The 14,936-nt window shown below is 43.1% G+C and overlaps 1 protein-coding gene across 1 annotated transcript in view; it reads left to right on the top strand.

Moving 5' to 3' along the window:
* The first annotated feature begins 1,384 nt into the window (after positions 1-1,384).
* The window catches only part of LOC143940744 (V-type proton ATPase subunit S1-like protein), a 97,242-nt gene continuing 83,690 nt past the window's right edge, over positions 1,385-14,936 (top strand). Inside the window, exon 1 of the mRNA XM_077462448.1 lies at positions 1,385-1,569. Coding sequence (XP_077318574.1) covers positions 1,478-1,569 — 92 coding nt within the window. The 5' untranslated portion in view covers positions 1,385-1,477. The remainder of the gene's footprint in view (positions 1,570-14,936) is intronic.

Genomic DNA, 14,936 nt, shown 5'->3' with positions numbered 1-14,936 from the left:
AAGTGTTTAAGTCTAAAATATTATTCACTGCCAGCCCCTCTATTAGAGGCTGGCATACCACACTATCCAAGTCCTTTGTAAAAACGAGCGCTCTAAATACCTCTTTACCGAGACATTGCAGTGATCTCCCTGTCACATCAGCTGGGGAGATCACATGACTTCCCGCAGAAGCAATGTCTCGGAGCTGTAAAGTGGCAGCGAGTCACGTAACTGGCCTAAAGACAGCTCTAAAGAGGTATTTAGAGCACTCGTTTTTACAAAGGACTTGGATAGAGTGGTAATGCCAGCCTCTAATAGAGGGTCTGGCAGTGACAATTTTAGTTTTTTTTTATATAAATAATAGCGGCGGGGGGGAGACAGAGACACAGAGAAGATGCTGACCTGCAGGAAGGAGGGGGGGAGAGGGATAGAGGAGAGCAGAGAGGACAGCTACATTTGACGGAGGAATGCACTTTGACCACGGTGATCTGAGCTGAGTAGCCCTGGTTATCGTGGTCAGTTTAGAGAGGGGCATACAGGAAGTGGCAGATTCAGGGAGGTTTTTTAGACAGTTTAGAGGGGGGCAGATTGCACAGCACAAGCACTGTGCTGTGTAATCTGCTTTAAGGGACCAGAATCTGATTTTTTTTTTGTGGGGTTAGCAAACACTTTAAATACCACCAAAAGAATGCTCTTTTTGTGTGAAAAAAAAAATGATAAATATGTGTACAGTGTTGCATGACTGTGCAATTGTCAATCAAAGTGCGTTTGCGCCGAAAGCTGAAAATTGGCCTGGGCAGGAAGATGTTGAAAATGCACGGTATTGAGGTGGTTAGAGGTAACTAAGCTGGCCCAGCCTAATTTCATGAATTTTTTTTTCATCCGGAGGTCTGCTTTATGCATGCATGTGTGTCCTTATTTCAACTACAGACCAAAGTCAACTACAGACCAAAGTCTAGACTCAGTAGGTAATTGACTATTTGTCTGGATAAAAAAACAGCTATTGTCGATCTCTCACTAATTTTCTTTGTGTCAATTAATAAATAATGAGCACTTCTGATGCTTGCACTGCATATTTCCATTTTAGTTTTAAAACTCTTATTACCTGATCATTTTAAGTGATGGTTCACTTACAAATCCTGATAAAGCATGGGCAACCTAAGCAAGACATGTAACAGATATAGAATAAAAAAATAAATTGCCACGTTTTCCTCTGTCTGAGAAGAGCAATTAATTCCGTAAAGATAATTAAAGATTAACACAAGGATAATAGCAGAAGAGAAGTGGGACTGAAAAGTGCTAAGTGAATTCAGCATAGCTGGGAGGAAGTATGGGGGTAGCACTAATGAGGATAAGAAGTTCCATGTCATAGTCCTCCTGTCACACACTGCCTCCTATTGGTGTGTATTCTGTCACACGTGATGGGAAGGTCACTTGTTTCATTCTGCGACCACAGATTAACAAATGTACGAGATCTGACAAGATCAGCTCTTCTTCAATGGAAAGGAATAGTCTCTGTTTTATTGTAGCTATTATCGGGATGGGAATTTTCCGCTCCATTGCATGGGTATCCGCAGGCCTGGAGGACAGGTGAGCAACAGAATTCATCTTGTGATCATGTGTCCTGCACTGAGGCGATGGAAGATATTAGATTTTTAATAAGAGAAGAGTGTAAAGACTTGTGAACGTGCCTATGTGAACTGTTTTACTGCAGCTAGCAGAGATATTAGATCTTCGTCAATGCCTGCCAGTAGTTTCATTTAATTAAAATAGAACTGTATGATCTGGGATTAAAGGACAGAGCTGTTCCCGAATCATTGAATATTTTATAAGTTTTGTACAGGTTTGCTTCATTTGTAACAGTTTCTGAATGTAGCACCAACTGATATATGTAATGGTTCTTATTACTGCATTAGCTTAGGTCTCATCCTTTCCTTCTTTGTGCAAGGTTATAGGAATATGTGATCATAGATAAATACACCGCAGAGAGTCAGAGCTCTGCATATAGGGCAGAGTGGACATGTGGTGATTTGTTTAATCTTCTATTAAGACGACTTTGGGTCAATAACGGATAAAAGCTTTAGTATGTTTGCCACTGCATATCCAGCACAGTTTTAATTAGCAGTTGTTTAAACCTTCTTAATAGACATGTGAGAGCAAGAAAGCGTGGAGAGCTTGTGGCATCCATTCAGTTGTTTAATGCTGACATTGGGGTTGATTTACTAAAACCGGAGCACACAGAACCTGGTGCAGCCGCGCATGGTAGCCAATCAGCTTCTAACTTCAGCTTGTTCAGTTAAGCTTTGATAATAAAACCTGGAAGCCGATTGGTTTGTATGCAGAGTTGCACCAGATTTCACACTCTCCAGTTTTAGTAACTCTCCCCCATTGTAGATTTGAATTAAATAGTGCACCAGTAATGTAAACGCAGATACATTATATCCTGGTGTTTCATACATGGTTATCTGTCATCTGTGAAATAGTGATGGTATACAGTGCCTTGAAAAGGTATTTATACCCCTTGAAATGTTCCACATTTTGTCATTTTACAACCAAAAACAAATGTATTTTATTGGGATTTTATGTGATAGACCAACACAAAGTGGCACATAATTGGGAAGTGGAAGGGAAATGATAAATGGTTTTCAATGTTTTTTTACAAATAAATATTTGAAAAGTGTGGCGAGCATTTGTATTCAGCCCCCTTTACTCTGATACCCCTAACTAAAATCTAGTCAGAGAAGCAGCCAAGAGGTCCATGGGAGACCCTGTCCACAGGACCACTTTTAGTCGTGCACTCCACAAATATGGCTTTTATGGAAAAGTAGCAAGAAATTAGCCATTGTAAAAAAAAAACATATTATACTTAGCTCCTCTGTGCAGTTGGTTTTGCACAGAGCAGCCTGGATCCTCCTCTTCTCGGGTGCCTCTTTGATGCTCCTGGCCCCTACCTTTGAGTGTCCTTCAGCCAGCAGCTTGCTACAGGTTGTCACCCAAGCTGGGTCATAGCTCTGTGTATCCATTCTGACACAGAGCTCCAACCTTGCTCTGCCCCCTTTCTCCCCTGATTGGCTAACTGACTTTGACAGCCGCGGGAGCCAATGGCACCGCTGCTCTGTCTCAGCCAATCAGGAGGAGTGTACTGGATGGCTGAGGGGATTGTGGACATTGCTGGAAAGAGAAGGAGCTCAGGTAGGTAATTGGGGGGTGCTGGGGAGGCTGCTACACACATAAGGTTTCTTATCTTAATGCATAGAATGCATTAAGATAAAGAAACGTCTACCTTTACAACTCCTTTAAGAAAAGCCATAAGAAGTCCCATTTGCAGTTTGTGAGAAGCCATGTGGGGGACACAGCAAACATGTGGAAGAAGGTGCTCTGGTCTGATGAGACCAAAATTAAACTCTTTGGCCTAATAACAAAACGCTATGTATGGCGGAAAACTAATACTGCACATCACCCTGAACACACCATCTCCACCATGAAACATGGTGGGGGGAGAGCAGTCCATAGAAACTACACATTTGAACGCCTTAAGCCTCATACACACGATCGGACTTTATACAAACTTTCCCGTGGATTTTTGAACAAAGGGTGTCGGCCGTGAACTTGTATTGCATACACACGGCAGGACTTTTTCAGCCAACTTTCACCAAATCACGTGGTTTTTCTGCTCTTTACCGCCAACTTTGGTCAACTTCTGTATTGTTGTCTGATCTTTTGCATTGGTTCTGAGCATGCTTTTTTGTACTTTGTACAAAAGTCCTATGGTTTTCTGTACACACGATCAGACTTTGCTCTATCGGACTTCTGTTGCCGGAAAGTTTGTCCATTCGCACAGCCAACAAAACTCTGAGGAAAACCAAAAACGTTTGTCTGATGGAGTGTACACACAGTCGGGTGTTGCCTTAAAACCGCTAATTTGCATGTTTGTTGTCAAAAAGTCAGATCGTGTGTATGGGCCTTAATAGCCATTAATTCTATACAATTGCACCTCTTTGACAAACAAAGGTCCATATGGCCTAAAAAGTACTAACAAACAAGGATGTTTTCTTGAATCATATGACTATGCACCCTTCAGCTTATTTTTTTCTGATTAGATTTTACTACGTTACTACAAAACGAGCTCAACGTTGTATTCAAATGTATTTGTTGTATATTGATTGCTTTACACAACCTGTATTACCTTTTCTGTTCTAAATGAAATACTCAATAAAAAATATTGAAACCAAAAAAGAAAAAACATGGTGGTGGCAGCATCATGTTGTGGGGACGCAAACGACTTGACTGGGACAGAGGTTCACCTTCCAAAAGGACAACAACTCTAAACATACAGCCAGAGCTACAATGGAACGGTTTAGATCAAAGCATATTCATGTGTTAGGATGGCCCAGTCAAAGTCCAGACCTAAATCCAATTTAGAATCTGTGGCAAGACTTGAAAATTGCTGTTCACGGACCCTCTCCATCCAATCTGACAGAGCTTGAGCTATTTTACAAAGAAGAATGGGCAAAAATATCACACTCTAGATGTGCAAAGCTGGTAGAGACGTCCCCAAAAAGACTTGCAGCTGTAATTGCAGTGAAAGGAGGTTCTACAAAGTATTGACTCAGGGGGGCTGAATACAAATGCACCCCACACTTTTCACATATTTATTTGCAAACGATTTAGCATTTTTATTCCACCTCACAATTATGTGCCACTTTGTGTTGGTCTATCACATAAAATCCCAATAAAATATATTTACATTTTTCGTGGTAACATGACAAAATGTGCAAAATTTCAAGGGTTATGAATACTTTTTCAAGGCACTGTACTTCTGTAACTTATAGCATCACACTAGTGTTGTGAATACTGTAAAATATAACACTTAAAAAGTGTTCCATGATGGACTTCACATGTAATAAAAGAATATATATATAAGAGGTATATATAATATACCTCTTTGGCATAGGCATCAATACAGAGAGCCAATGATCCTGGTTGCAGATGAATACCTATTTATAGAAAGGAATCCTTCTGTTGTAGGCTAAGCAAATGTTAGAGGTTACGTCTGAATTCCCTGATCACATAGAAGCATGATGCTGGGACTTCTAAGGTGATTATCCTAAAGGAAAGCCTCTTACATGAGTACATCACAGTATAGATCAGTCCAACATCCCCATGTGTACAGTATGTAGCCAAAGTTTTCCGATATCAGCCAGGCACACTGCCATGTTGGATCTCACAACCAATCACATTTCAATAATCCTTTTCTGCCTAGCTGCCCCACTGCTGCTTGGAAGGGGTAGGGCATGTAGATGGTGAGGGATTAAGTATTTGGGGAGTGATGGATGTAGTGCTGGTGGCCAACAATTCTCATTTATTTTATAGGTTAACTTATTTTGTTTATATTATATATACCAACACATGGTAATGGTATCATGTCATAGTAATATCACTCTTGGTTGTGTTTACTTCTTGACTGTTGTGGCGATGATGATCTTCATTTATTAGTGGTTGTTTCCTGGCTGTAGTGGTGGTTTTTCCTTGGCTCTAGAAGTGGTCTAGCGGCAGTGGTCACCCATGCAGTGGTCATTCACGGTAAATAACTTTCCGGTCTCAGGGAACCTCTGCTAAAAATTACTATATCTACAACTCATGATACATTAGTGTGATGGTCAGTGGGAAGAATGCTCCTTACACTTGTGGTCATTGGGAGGGATTTCTCCCTTACAGATTGCTAAAACATCAATGGTATCAGTGGGAAGTTAATTTGCATTCATTGCTCAGGGAAACCCTAGCAACTTTTGGAGGAACCCTAGGGCAGGGAATAAGTAGATTCTGTTCACTTTCTAGTAATGATAGCAAAGATACCAGAAAATGTTTTAGACATGCAAGATACGTGTAGCACTCCCACACCCACAGGCCACACTCCCAGGTGCTCAGGGAGCTAACATTGAAAACCTTGGGGCAGGATCCTTGGCTTATAGTGTGGTAAAAATATTTGGGCACAACTAATTTTATGAAATTTAAAGTGATTCTAAAGGTTACAATTAACCACTTAAGGAGCGGGCCTATTTTACAAACTTGTTGTTTACAAGTTAAAATAATTGTTTTTTGCTAGAAAATTTCTTATAACCTTATAACCCTTATAACATTATATATATTTTTTTCTAGCACCCTAGAGAATAAAATGGCAGTTGTTGCAATACTTTTTGTCACATCGTACAAGCGCACTTTTTTGGGAAAAATACACTTTTTTGAATGAAAAAATAAGACAACAGTAAAGTTAGCCCATTTTATTTTGTGAAAGATGATATTACGCAGTGTAAATTGATACCCAACATGTCACACTTCAAAATTGCGCCCGCTCATGGAATGACAACAAACTTTTACCCTTAAAAATCTCCATAGGCGACATTTAAAAAATTCTACAGGTTGCATGTTTTGCGTTACAGAGGAGGTCTGGGGCTAGGTTTTTTGCTCTCGCTCTAACGATCGTGGTGATGCCTCACATATGTGATTTTAACACAGTTTTCATATGTGGACATAACTCACATATGTGTTCACTTCTGCTTGGCGGGACGGGGCACATTACATTTTTAATTTTTTTCTTATTTATTTGACTTTTTCTTTTTAGACTGTTCTTTAAAAAAAAAAATGGTGTCACTTTTATTCCTATTACAAGAATATAAACATCCCTTGTAATAGGAATAGGAAAAGCAAATAAATGTCCCTTTAAGAGCTATGGACGGAAGTGACGTTTTGATGTTGCTTCCGCCCTGCGATGGTATGAAGCCAGGTGGGGGCCATCTGCCCCTCACTCAGCTCCATACCACAGACCCGATCGCCTCCGCCACTGGCTCCGGTAAGCGGCAGAGGGCACCGGAGTGCTTTGGGAGGGGGCCCCCCCTCGCACCACCGATAAAAGTGATCTTGCGGCGAATCCGCTGCAGAAACCACTGTTATCTGAAAGCGGACTGTCCGCTGAAAAAGAGGATACCAGTTTTATGGCAGTTAGCTTCTGCCATAACTACGATATCCCTCTTCCAAGTGCCATCGTATAATGACGGCGGGTGGTCCATCATGTCGCGTACACAAGATCAGACTATCCAGCGGACTTAGTCCAGTGGACAATCCGCCTGAATTTGCAGCGGAGGCCCGTCGGACTTTCCGAATGAGCGGACTTGCCCACACACGACCGGACTTTTCCGGCGGACAATCCGCCGGACTATGGCGGGGGTCTGCCAGACTTGCCCACACACAGAGTAAAGTCCATTCATTTTGAACGTGGCTCCAGGTAGACGGGACTAGCAAAGGAAGTCAATGTTGTCGCCTCCATCGGCGAGATTGACACCGTCGCCTGGTATGGATTTAAAGGGGATCCCCTACGCCGAAAAAACAGCGTGGGGGGTCCCCCCAAAGTCCATACCAGACCCTTATTCGAGCACGCAGCCCGACCGGTCAGGAAAGAGGGTGGGGACGAGCGAGTGCCCACCTCCTGAGCCGTTCCAGGCCGCGTGCCCTCAACATGGTGGGTGCTTTGGGGAAGTGGGGACCTGGGCCCCCCATCCCAAAGCACCTTGTCCCAATGTTGAGGAGGACAAGGGCCTCTTCTCGATAACCCTGGCCATTGGTTGTTGGGGTCTGCGGGCGGGGGGGCTTATCGGAACCGGGAGCCGCCTTTAATAAGGGAGCCCCCAGATTCCGGCCCCCCAACCTATGTGAATGAGTACGATGTACCCCTACCCATTCACCTGGGGGAAAAAAGTGTTAATAAAAAAACAACACAGGTTTTTAAAGTACCTTATTAGACAGCTCCGGGGGTCTTCTTCCATCTTCGGGGGTCTTCTCGTTGAGCTCCTCCGCTATCTTCTGCTCTTTTGTCGCTCTTTTGCTAGCGGAGGAGCCCGCTTTTTTCTTTGTCATCGTCGCCACCGTCCAGGGGTCTTCTTCCGACTTCGGAGGTCTTTGGTTCTTCTTGCCGGGCCTCCGCTATCTTCTTACAGCTCTTTTACAGCTCTTTTACTAGCATTGGCCTGGTCTTGTCGCTGTCGCCTTCTTCTTCTTCCTTCTCTGCCGGAGCCCACACACGGCGGACCAAGCCCGCCAGATTTTCCGATCGTGCGTACCCCGCATCAGTGATTCAAAAAATACTTACCTGCTCTGTGCAATAGTTTTGCAAAGAGCAGCCCAATCCTCATCTTTTTGGGGCCCCCCATCGGCAGTCCTTTTCCTCCCCCATCAAGCGCCCCCAATAACATGCCTTTTAGGGACCCTCAAGCAGGCTCAATCCAGAGCAGAGCTCTTTTGAATGGACATTGTCCATTCACACACAGAGCTTGGCTCGGCCCCACCCCCTGCTCCCTCTTCATTGGCTCACTGGCTGTGATTGACAGCTGTGTGACACAATGAGGAGAGAGAGACTTAGGAAAGCCCCTGCTCTCATCGTTAGATTGAGAGGTAAGTATAACGGAGGGCTGGGGGGAGCTTCACCCATCAAATGCATTAAGGTAAAAAAAACTTTTGCCTCTAGAACCAGTTTAACACAGTTTAAAGACACAAGATGCTTAAGGGTAAAAGCATAGGATACTTGAAAACAACCCAAAAAAAAATCAAAGTTTCCCAGGATACACTTCAGTAGCAAAGTCTTCACCCCTGTCCAGGCTACTCCAGTCTAGAAATACCTTCCTACACCAAAAAAATGCCTATGTAGGTAAGTGAGGTCTGTAGATAAATACAAACTTGGCAGCTCTGACCAAAGTTAAATAATGCCATTCCTCCCAACATTTTGAGATGGGAATGAGGGACACCTACTAACAAATGTATATAGGCATAGGACGCGCCCCCTGCCACACCCCTTTAAAGGAGAATTAACCCCAAAAAAAAACAGGGACTTTTTTTTACTACTACTATTCCTTTATATTGGCTTTTAAAATGTACAAATGCAGCAATTTTGAATTTGGATGAAAGGTTGAGCACTGGGAAACACTTTTTGAAAGATAAAAAGTGCATTTTATATACACCTATATAGATCAGACCAAAATGAGGGACAAATGAGGTGGAATGAGGGACAGAGGGACATTGCTCCAAATCAGGGACAGTCCTTTCAAATCAGGGACAGTCCTTTCAAATCAGGGACAGTTGGGAGCTATGTAATGCCCTTGCTATAGGTATAGGACATTACATGCCTACTGAAGCTTGACTGAGAACTCCCAGAGATGACATCCTTTTGTCCTGCCTTTTTGCTAGGACATTGCTGAGACACTCCCAGTCATTACAATTCACCTCCACTATCACAGGAGCGAGGCTATCTGCATAGGTAGTTTTTTGATAAAGATGAACTATGCCCTTAAATTAAAATCCAGGCAAACAGCTAAATATACCTCTGAAATAAATCTATAGCAGCTGCTTTCTCTGCAAAAGGGTATGCATTTTTGTCCATCCATTCCTGAGACTTATACAGTTTTGGCATATAGCACATTCCTGCCTGGCCGGAGACCTGATTCTTCACTCCTACCAATTACAGCGCTCCTTCAGTGTTACCTATAACTGTGTCTCCTTCTCTCCACTTCCTCTTTCTGTAGGGATCCCCTAAAGTTCTGTCCTCTGACCCATTCTCTTCTCTATCTACACCTCCTCCCTTGGTCACTTGATAAAATCCCATGGCTTTAAAGAGGAGCTCCAGGCTCCTTCAGAAAAAAATTAAAAGCCTGCAGCTACAAGTACTGGAGCTGCTGACTTTTAATATTAGGACACTTACCTGTCCAGGAATCCAGTGGTGTCCTCACCCGAGCCGATCCAATCGGCTATCAGTTTCTGCCAGCTCATCTCCACTAAGGGAAACTGTCAGTGAAGCCTTGCTGCTTCTCAGCCGGTTCTCTGAGAAGCACCAAGGCTTTACTGAAGCCCACTGGATTCAGTGAATAGGCCGGCTGCAGGGAAGGAGGGGGGGGGGCTGAACTTCCGTCTGAGTCTGCCATAGCAAACTCAGCTGGAAGTGGGAGTGGGTACCTCTCAAAACCAGGTACCTGTTTCCCCCAAAACGTGCCAAATGTGGCAGCGGAGGGGGGGGGGGGTGGAGGCAGACAAGCGGAGCTTTCCCTTTTGGGTGGAGCTCCGCTTTAAGTAGCATCTCTATGCTGATGACACCCAAATCTATCTCTCTACTCCTCACATCACTCCTTCAGTCTCCTTTTGCATTACTAACTGACATATCAGCACAGATGTCACACCACTTCCTCAAACTCAATCTTTCTAAAACTGAGCTCATAATATTCCCTCCTGCCTGTGCTCAATCCCCTGACTTCTCCATCAAAATAAAGCAGTCCCTCCCCTCATACCGGGGTGCTAGGTGTAATCCTGGACTCTGACCTGTCCTTTCACCTCCAAATCTAATCACTGTTCAAATCTTGTAGACTTCACTTCCATAACATCTCCAAAATACACCCCTTTTTAACTGTTGAAACCACTAAACAACTTATTTACTCCCTTGTTATCTCTCACCTTAACTTTTGTAACTCCCTCCTCATAGGCCTACCTCTCCATAGACTATTCCCTCTTCAGTCTATCTTGAATGCTGTTGCCAGACTCATCCACCTTACCAACCATTTAGTGTCCACCACTCCTCTCTGCCAACCCCTCCACTGGCTTCCCATTGCCCAACAAATAAGATTCAAAACACTAACAATAACATACAAAGCCATTTACAACTCTGCCCCAAGCTACATCACCAATCTTATCTCAAAATATCACCCAAAAATGTCCTCCCTGCTCCTCCCAAGACCTCCTGCTCTCTAGCTCCCTTGTCTCCTTCTCCCATGCCCATCTCCAGGATTTTTCTAGAGCTTCTGCCATCCTCTGGAACTGCCTACCCCGATCATTCCAGCTATCTCCTACTCTGTCCACTTTTAGCCGATCCCTGAAGACTCATCTCTTCAGGAAAGCCTATCCTGCCTTCAGTTAATAACCAAATCTTCTATTTCTCCCATCAGTTCATCCCTCACAGTTATTAACTTTTGTTCCACCAGCCCCTCCCTACAAGATTGTAAGCTCCCAAGGGCAGTGCCCTCCTATCCCTCTCTTTTTGTGTCTCTTTTATTGTAAAGCTCTGCGCAAACACTTGGTGCTATATAAATCCTGTATAATAATAATAATAATAGTGCAAAAATAATCCATTAACATCCACCAAGTAAAAGAAATTGTAAACCCTCACCTTGTAAAACAACTCATTCTGTTTAAAATAGAAATGAATGGCAAAACATTTGTGTATACATATAAAAAAACATTATAAATAAACTGTGATCACATTCCCTTTGTTCTCATCTGCATAAGAGCTGGGTGGGAAGCAGCAGAACACTGATTCTCCCAGTGAATGGCTATGCAAGGGGGGGGGGGGGGGGTTGTCAAGACAAGTCTGATCACTGGAGAGCAGCCTGAGTTCCCAGCACAGCTAGAGAACTGACCAACTGAGCACAGTATGTTCTCATGCTTAGTGTGGTCAGTTTTTATTAAACCTTCCAAAAGGTATAAATTAAGCCATAAAGTCAAAAACCTTATGTATAACAAAACAGATGACGATGTCCTCCACCAACATAAATATCAGTTCATTTCATGTATACCTTTGGAAGTAGACTTTTTTCATCTATTTTATTTGTGTGCGTTAAAATTCACTGTATATTGTGTGCATGTAAATATTTGCACTGAAACCATGTTGACCATATTTATGGATATTTATTGCTATTTAAATAGTTATGTTTGTATAGACACTAGCTTTAAATGGGTAGAGCAACACTTTGTATTTATTACTTTTCTTTACTTGCAGGGACTTAAAGTGGAGGGCCACCCTGAAAAACAAAAATACATTACAAATTTGCAAAAAATCAGTAAAAAAAACATACTAGAAAAATGCATAGGTATGAACCAGGCCTTACCTTACCTTACCATTATCATTGGAAGAAAATCACAAATTTTGAGGTATCTACAGAAAAGAAATAGAGGGCAAATCTTCCAATGGGGACACTAGTTTTGGTGACCTGGGGGTCCCCAAAGAATTCCCTTAATTTGCAGGGATTTTTTTTCTCACTTCCTGTTTGGCTATGGGACAGGAAATCTCTGCAATGGGACACAGATGGCAGAAAAAAAAAATCTGAAAGGGGTTATAACCCTCCCTTACTCTATCCAAGTTTAAAAAAAAAAGTTTTGCACTCACAATAAATTTCTCAGGATCTGGCATCCATGGATCACATACAACCAACCTTCCAGATTCAATACTACCCTTCTTTCGATTTAGTGGTCTTCCGGTGCTCCCCCAACACCCCCCCCCCCCCCCATGGGACTCCTTCCCTCCTTTCTCCCTTTTCTTTTCTCTCTTTTTTCTCTCTTATTACTCAGCTTCTGTTCAAACACTTTTCCTTTTCATGTAAGAATGTTTTTACATCACACCTGGCTGCCAGGTATGGGTTTGGTGAAGATGGTTGCAGTGATTGACATTTGGTAGCTTGTATACAGTTCATTCGTGTACATATGAACTACCCCCCCCCTTTTTTTGGTCACTCTGGGCCTTCAGGTTTTAGTCCAACATATGGAACAGTTTGGAGTATTTAGTGCTCCTCATCATGGACTCAAGACATGGGCGTCCGCAGAACTTTATCCAAGGGGGGGCATAATTTTAAGAGGCCACTCATGCTCTGCCCAGTGGCGGCTGGTGAAGTTTTTGGATGGGGGGGCGCCAGACCCCGCCCATCATTTTGGCCCCTCCCACTTCTCATAAAACACACCCCTTATGTAATCTGAAAAAAAAATTGGCGTGGGTTCCCCCCTCCGAGGGCATACCAGGCCCTTAGGTCTGGTATGGATTCCAAGGGGAACCCCCTACGCCGAAAAAACGGCGTGGGGGTCCCCCCAGATCCACACCAGACCCTTATCCGAGCACGCTACCCGGCCGGCCAGGAAAGGGGGTGGGGACGAGCGGGCGCCCCCCCCTCCTGAGCCGTACCAGGCCGCGTGCCCTCAACATGGGGGGGTGCCTTGGGGGAGGGGGGGTGCCTTGGGGGAGGGGGGCGTGCGGCCCCCCCACCCCAAAGCACCTTGTCCCCATGTTGATGAGGACAAGGGCCTCTTCCCGACAACCCTGGCCGTTGGTTGTCGGGGTCTGCGGGCGGGGGGCTTATCGGAATCCGGGAGCCCGGCCCCCCACCCTATGTGAATGAGTATGGGGTACAATGTACCCCTACCCATTCACCTGTGAAAAAAAAGTACAAAAAAACACAACACAGGGTTAAAATATTTTATTGCACAGCTCCGGGGGTCTTCCGTCTTCGGGGGTCTTCTCGCCGGACTCCTCCGCTATCTTCTTGTAGCTCTTTTGCTAGCGGACGAGCCCGGCTTTCTTCCTCGCCGCCGGCCTCTTCTCCCGACTTCGGGGGTCTTGTCCCCCTCTTCGGTTCTTCTGCCGGGCTGTGTTCCATGCCCATATAGCCTAGAGAGTGCAATCTTTTTACATTGCAATACATCTGTTGTGGCCATATTTTGATCTCATACTGTCACTGTATAGGCTGTTTTCATCAAGATAAAAATATGACAACAACAGATGTATTGCAATGTAAAAAGATGTACATTCTCTAGACTATATGGGCATGGTATGCAGCCACCTGAGTAACCTTGTGGATGGCCATGCTTTCAAAAACCAGCCCTGGAAAAAGTTTCATACCAGCCTCACAGCATTATTATACCAGCCCAACAGCATAACATCATTATTTTCTTGTTCATGAAAGGGAAAACCATACATTTTAAAGCATATTTGATGAAGAGAGTATTAGATATAGATATGAAATCACATATATCACATCAAATCACATATATTCAAATTCCAGTTAATAGCGGTAAGTGATCAATCATAAAGGGGGGCCCCAGAAACTCAGAACGTGGGGGGTGGGAAAGGAGGAAAAAAAAAGAAAAAAAAGTTTTACCCATAGTTCTGCTTTAAGAATAACTTGGTTTATTTACTAAATGACACTTACTAATTGGGCAATACAAACATTGCACATTTTGCTAATTTATGGAATCTACGAACTGCAGAATGTGCAGCCATTTCAGACTACATCACTGCTGTGCAGATGCAGGAGATAACGAAAGACAAACCAAATCCGAACATTAGTTTATATTGTGCTTTCATTCGCTGCTTAAAGTGTATATTAAGTTTACGTTTCTATTTACTGTCTTATCCATTAGTATTATAATAATACATGTTAATAAAATAAATCCTCTCTTTCTTAAGGGGTTTCTAGTTCAGGAATAAGATAAGCTACAAAACCAACCTGCTTAATGGATAACACAGCCTATTAAGGAGGACTTGACACTAAATAGCACTAATAAGCCTTCCTAACCAGATTCGGTGTAGCGATTAGGGTGATTTGGATAAGACCCACACTTTTGTTCAGCTGTTGCATATTGTGTTTCTGTTGCACCATCTGCTGGTAGACTAGGTATACAAATATATAAAACACCGTTCTCCTGTGTTTAATTTATTGCTATTTATTACGTGTGGGATAGTGCATAAGCTATTTGCCAGTAAGCAAATACTGTGTCTTGAAAAAGTATTCATACCCCTTGAAATGTTACACATTTTGTCATGTTACAACCAAAAACGTAAATGTATTTTATTGGGATTTTAGGTGATAGATCAACACAAAGTGGCACATAATTATGAAGCGGAGGGAAAATGATAAATGATTTTCAAAATGCTTTATGAATAAATATCTGAAAAGTGTGGCATGCATTTGTATTCAGCACCCCTGAGTCAATACTTTATAGAACCACCTTTTGCTGCAATTACAGCTGCAAGTCGTTTTGGGGATGTCTCTACCAGCTTTGCACATCTAGAGAGTGAAGTTTTCGCCCATTCTTCCTTGCAAAATAGCTCAAGCCCTGTCATATTGGATGGAGAGCATCTGTCAACAGAAATTTTCAAGTCT

This window comes from Lithobates pipiens, unplaced genomic scaffold (assembly GCF_037356315.1).
Source record: "Lithobates pipiens isolate NorthernLeopardFrog02 unplaced genomic scaffold, aLitPip1_a1.2 Scaffold_3, whole genome shotgun sequence".
NCBI classification, from domain to species: Eukaryota; Metazoa; Chordata; class Amphibia; order Anura; family Ranidae; genus Lithobates; species Lithobates pipiens.
The sequence above is the reverse complement of the archived record's forward strand: the minus strand, read 5'-3'. Positions and strand labels throughout refer to the sequence as shown.